Source organism: Pundamilia nyererei, unplaced genomic scaffold, assembly GCF_000239375.1.
Source record: "Pundamilia nyererei isolate P.nyererei 1_Seehausen unplaced genomic scaffold, PunNye1.0 scaffold00031, whole genome shotgun sequence".
Taxonomy (NCBI): Eukaryota; Metazoa; Chordata; class Actinopteri; order Cichliformes; family Cichlidae; genus Pundamilia; species Pundamilia nyererei.
The window spans coordinates 2,001,692-2,007,511 of record NW_005187432.1 but is presented as its reverse complement, the minus strand read 5'-3'; the positions used below and the strand labels follow the sequence as shown (position 1 = coordinate 2,007,511).

General features: G+C 39.5%; 1 protein-coding gene and 1 long non-coding RNA gene across 2 annotated transcripts in view; one reads left to right on the top strand and one right to left on the bottom strand.

Moving 5' to 3' along the window:
- The window catches only part of LOC102205973 (uncharacterized), a 2,212-nt gene extending 1,786 nt beyond the window's left edge, over positions 1-426 (bottom strand). Inside the window, exon 1 of the long non-coding RNA XR_311629.1 lies at positions 311-426. This is a non-coding gene — a long non-coding RNA (uncharacterized LOC102205973). The remainder of the gene's footprint in view (positions 1-310) is intronic.
- The window catches only part of mppe1 (metallophosphoesterase 1), a 22,942-nt gene that overhangs the window by 10,681 nt on the left and 6,441 nt on the right, over positions 1-5,820 (top strand). The window contains exons 5-6 of the mRNA XM_005729036.1: positions 2,546-2,654; positions 2,983-3,063. Coding sequence (XP_005729093.1) covers positions 2,546-2,654; positions 2,983-3,063 — 190 coding nt within the window. The remainder of the gene's footprint in view (positions 1-2,545; positions 2,655-2,982; positions 3,064-5,820) is intronic.

The window sequence follows — 5,820 nt, the reverse complement described above, 5'->3', positions numbered from 1 at the left end:
AGAACACTGAAGGCATCCAACTAAATACAACTGAAACTTGAACCATAAGAACAAACAAGGCCCTTTTTACTTCTAGAAGGAGGGAGGGGGGGCTAAATTAAAGCAACTCCTTTATAAATAGAAAAACTAAGAACCAACTGATAAGATAAAAGGCTCACCCAGGGAGATAGTGAGGAATATAAACAAGATAACATTTAATACAAAAGAAACTAGGAACAAAACTCCCACATAGATTATTCTAAAACCAAAATGAATCATGAACTCACAAAAACTCAGAAGCCAACTAAGTGATCGCTGAATGCGTATTTACCAGAATTGGGCTGAAGGTCACGGTCATATTTGCCTTTTTACAGGCACGGTTCTGTCGGGTATTCGCAGGAAAGGGAAACAAATGCAGGGTATTAAGTCAAACACAAGGAAAGACAGACGGTGATACAGTATGACTTAAACAGATTGGAGCTGAGGCTGTAAATAGACACGTGAGGCTAACCGGGGAGAGTGGAAACACCAGGCTAACAATGCACAGCTTAAACTAATTAAGACAATAACACAAGAAGTAGAACTAGCAACAAGGCACCAGAGAGAGCAGACTTACAAAATGAAACAGGAAGTAACTAAATGGGGACTCACATAACAGAGACAACAAGATGCAAGAAGACATTAGGGAGGCAAGAATAACGTAAAGAATCAAATATCTATTAAGAAGTCTAAAAACACTAGGACAGCTAAACTAGCCAAGCAATTCAAAAAACTAAAATTCAAGAATAGTCACGGAAAAGACTAAATAATAATGAAAACTCTCCAAAATATCTACGAAACTCACAGATCATGAGATTTTTCCATTTCCTCAAGAACTGGTCAGATTTTACTGAAACAAACTGAGGATTTTATTTCTCATTAGTTTGTGCAATTCAGCCAACCTATGAGAACAAAACGTATCACTTTCTTTTTGTACTTCACACATTACAAAACCTGTGATTTGTGGTGGATCGAGAGCTAGATGAGCTACTACGTCACTGGCATTCTGGTTTCTTTGTGCCTCGATGTCACACGTTCTCTTGTCCACGTTCGTTTATAATTGTCATCGGTCATCATGTGTCATTTAGTATTTTCATTTGTAGAGATAAAACGGAGCTTAATGACTCCAGTATACTTCTAAAAATAAGTTTTAGGCTTTAGATTTTTACAATTCTTATCACCACTTAATGATGCTGACAGTGAACCGTGGCTAACAGAATTAGAGCAGTGCTGCAGAAACCTGGGTTTAAAATGTTTCTGCACAAAAGATTTCAGACAAACTAGTAACAGGATGTGTGTTTAGATTTTATTTAAAACAGAAGCGTGGAAGTAATAAAAGATTGTGATGACTTGTGACTGTGCCAACTACACGTTCCACCTACAGGAGCTTCTCAGCCATGAAGCTCCCGGTCGGCATCCTATTACAGCACCAAGTTGGAATTCAGTGAGCTTTTTAGAACAACCCATTCTTTCACAAATGTGTATCCCCCCCTCAGGATTGTGTCAGAAGGCCATCTGGTGTAAAACTGCTAAATCAAAACATGCAGAAGTACCTGCTGTGATAAAGGAGCAGCTTTCCTATTCTTTCACAAATGTGTTTAAAGACAGACAACAAGGCTGGGGGCTTGATTTTATTCCAGCAAAAATCACCTGAAACACCTGAAAAAACGCCAATTAATTGCATTAGAACACATTAGAACGTCTCTCATAGATAGTGATAATGTGCAGTGTTCTTGTATGAAATATAATAAGGTCATAAATGATCCTACTTCAGTTGAAACTCTCGACTGGTCACTTTAGGGTTAAAACATCCAGTAAATGCTTGTGCTCCCTGCAGCAGTGCTGTAACATATTTGCATTTGTTGCGTTACATTTACATGAGAACAGGCCTTTTGTTGTGTTGTAATATATTATAAAAGGATCTAAACAAAAAGCCCAGAGAATGGTTATGTGCTTCTCCTTTTTTTTTTTTTGTGGCGCTGATGTAAAACGCCCACAGTGCAGCAGTGTTTGTCCTCCATGTGAGCTCTAGTTTTAGGATCTATTTAAAGCAGCTGTAAGCAATAATTTTATAATAATGTATCAAAGGTGACGTGAAAACATTGTGGCAATGCGAAAAAAAAAAGGAGGGCCACACATACACAGAGATTAATGCTCTGGATCCGCAGCTCGCCCTCGCCTTTATGGGCCCGGCTCATTGTTTTACTCTTCTGGTTTACTCTCATCACACGTTTTCAGCTCACCAGACAGCAGACGCACACAGTTATCCGCAAGCTGGCGAACACAGAGCCAGATATTTCCCTCTGGAGTTGGTAAAAAACAGAGAGTGAATATTGGACTTAGATTTGTCAGGTGGCCAGAAACGCAACTCCAAACGAATTCAGATGCGGCTTTGAGAACTGCAACTGTTTTCTAACAGGTTCGCCATCTATTTAAAAGCCAATGATACTGGGATGTTGTTTTGTTGATAACGATGCTTTTCCTACATTTCCTGCCAGACTAACTGAGAATCTCCTTCTCTCGTCAGTTTTCTGCTGGTGAACAGCGTGGCCCTGCACGGCGACGGCTGTCCCATCTGCCAGTCGGTGGAAAAAGAGCTGATCAAACTCTCCAGGGACCTCAACTGTTCTCTTCAGGTGGGAGGAAAATTTCTAGGAGTCTTTCGCACATTTTTACACTGTCAGCTCCTCGAATGCACTCTGCCACTGGCACTCGAGATGCACGCACAGAAAATTAAGACGTACCCGGAGCAGGTGTTTTGTTCTTCTTACACATCCAGTGTTTATAAAAGCACATTAGAAGTGGTTTGTGTTTTTAGTTTTTAGGGTTTTTTTTTCTGCACACAGCACCAGAACCAGAGGCAGCGTAGCGATATGAAATAAAAATGTTACCTGATGCTTGAGGATGCTTTGTGAGGTTGTGGACAAGACAGCTGATGAATTCTTTATGTTTTCTCCTCTGCAGAGCGCGCAGTCAGGGAGCGGAGTGATGGACGGCTGTGAAGGCTCGCAGCTCTACCCTCCCACACCCCCCATCATGTTACAGGTAAACTGCATGACTCCACTCAGACTTCATCGGAAGCTGATAACATTTAGCAGCGGAAGACGTGATTAGCCTTTTCAACACTCGCGTACCCGAGCGTACACTGAATGCGTTATCGGTCTCTGTTATGGCCCCCGAGTGGCGTCCCAGCTCTACGCTGTGGACGAAACAAAATCCAAACACCTCATTTTGTGCAAAATTCAGCTGCCTGTGCTGGATACAAAAGAAGGGAGGGAAAAAAAGTTCTTTTCCAAAGTTGTAGTCTTTTTTTTTTTGTCTACGTCTCTCTTTTTGTTTTCCTAAGGGCAGAATCTCCTTGCTGCGCTCCAGCAGAAGAAAAACAACACAAAGACCTTCACAAAATTTCTTTCTACAAAGTAGTATTTCTGGAAAATATCCTCATGGTTTCATTTAGAATTCTGAAGTCTTCACATCAGCTTCAGCTATGATAATAATAATAATCTCTTCTCTGCTGTGCAGAGCGGTGCATGTCTGTCAAACTTGAGTCATGCTGGGAAGGTATCGCTTCCGGTACCCAATCTGTTTTTCAATGTACAAAAAAATCATTTTGTGTTCTTTGGTGTGCATCTGCTTTTTTTCTTCCGTTTCTATTTTCTCCGTTTCCTTCCTGTGTCTGTGTTCGCGTTTACCTTTGAGTTTGGTTCTCTGTGCGTCTTGTTGTGGTTTTACTTCCTGTTTTTGACCTATTTAATCAGCACTCTGTGTATATCTAGCTGTGTCTTTCTTTCTGTCTTTGCTGGACTGTCAGTTTTCCCTCCTGAGCTTCTTGCCTTCATCCTCTGTGCCTCCTGGCATTCCTGGTTAGTTTCGCTTTTGTGACTTTGATGTTTTCCTCTTTGGACGATGGTTAATCAGACTTTTAATTAAAGATCTTTGTCAGGTTTTTTTCATCCAGCCTTTCTATCTGCATTTGGGTTTTCCTCTCAGCTGACCCTGTAATCAATTAATATATTTAGAACTTCATACTTAATTACTGATTTTGGAAACACACGGTTGACGTTCAACATTTTATACTTAACAGGGACCTATCATGCGCTTTTCCATCTCCATATTTCTACTTTTGCTTTCCACATACCACAGTTGCAAATAATTTCAAAAAATTGGCCCCCAGTTCAAACTGTTTCTCTCACTTAACCTCGCTTTCTTCTTATTGGCTGCCCCTCACAAGCAGAAGCTTTCAGCAGGAGGCAATGAAGGTTTCAGTGGTCACAGCCAGAGTTGTCTAAGAATACCACAATAATATCACATTAAGCCAATAACAGAAAAAACAAAACTGCGTAAAGATGGAGCTCTTGGCTCACAGGGATCACTTTTTCATACACTGATCTCAATATTTGAAACTGGGAATCTTAAAAAAGGTTATCAATCATTGTACAGACACTGACAAAAAACTACAGTTTTTTTTATTATATATTGAAATAAATGGTGTACAACAACCAAATAAAATTTCAGCCAAATGTTATATAAAAAAAAATATATATATATATATACATGTTTGCATTTTTTGAACAGTATTTGTGATCCAGACGTGTACCAAACGTTCATGTTTGAAACTAATTTAACAACAATTTAGGCTCAACAGCTGCACATCATTTAGAGCTTTTAGGCCTCCAATCAGCAGAAAATATCTCAGCGGAGTAACAATGAATGACTGAAACGAGGCTGAATTTAAATGTTTGCATCAGCCTTAAAATACGACTTTACCCGTCCTAGTTTTCAACCAAATTTAGAGATAAAGGTGATGTTTTTTAAAGGTTAGCGATTGATCGACAAGACCCTGAAAACAGCGTCCACTGATTGCTGTGTGGTTTGCAGGGATGTTGGGTTAAGCTGTAAGTTCAACTCTATGAAATGACCATTACACGCTGCTTTACAACAGGTCTGCAACTGTGTTTGAAGCTGACATTGAACAATCTACTTAAATGCTCTGTCAGCTTTTTTTACATTTAGGAGACGTGTCTGCATAAGAGAATTAATCATCTATTTTACAAATATACGATTCAACAGAAAATGAAATGAGGTTCAAAAATGTTCGACTCTCTAATTACCTGTTTAGAAAACTCAAACTTTAATTCCATCGTAGTACAGACCTGCAGAAAATTAGGGAATATTTACTATTTGTGAACATATTGTCTGTCTTATGAAGGCAGTAATTCATAATAACACTATCCTGTGTTATAAAACTGTGGCAGTCACCTCTCTCTCCAAACCCATCAAATTATGGCATCTGATGGTAAAATATGCAGCACAAAGGTCAGGTGTTTTATGTTTTAGTTGATCGCAGAAAACAGTTGTGCCTGTAAGTGGAGCGCCCTTGAAATTGCATTAAATAGCAATAGAGATTAACTGTCATTTGCCTATGACACTGCCTTTATTAACTTTATTTTTTGAGGATGGCGGGCTGCTTGTGTGTGCAGATCTGAAAAGGACAATATGTGCTCCTTTTTGTGGCAAAGCTCAGTTTTGAATGTTTGAGAGAGACACACCACATTGTCAAAAGTATTCACTCATCCATCCAAGTCATTGATTTCAGGTGTTCCAATCACTTCCATGACCACACGTGTATAAAATCAAGCACCTAGACATGCAGACTGCTTCTTGTGAAAGAATGGGTCACTCTCAGGAGCTCAGTCAATTCCAGCATGGTATTCTGATTGGATGCCAACCAGTGTTGGTCAAGTTACTTGAAAAAAGTAATCAGTAACTAATTACTGATTACTTCCCCAAAAAAGTAATCCC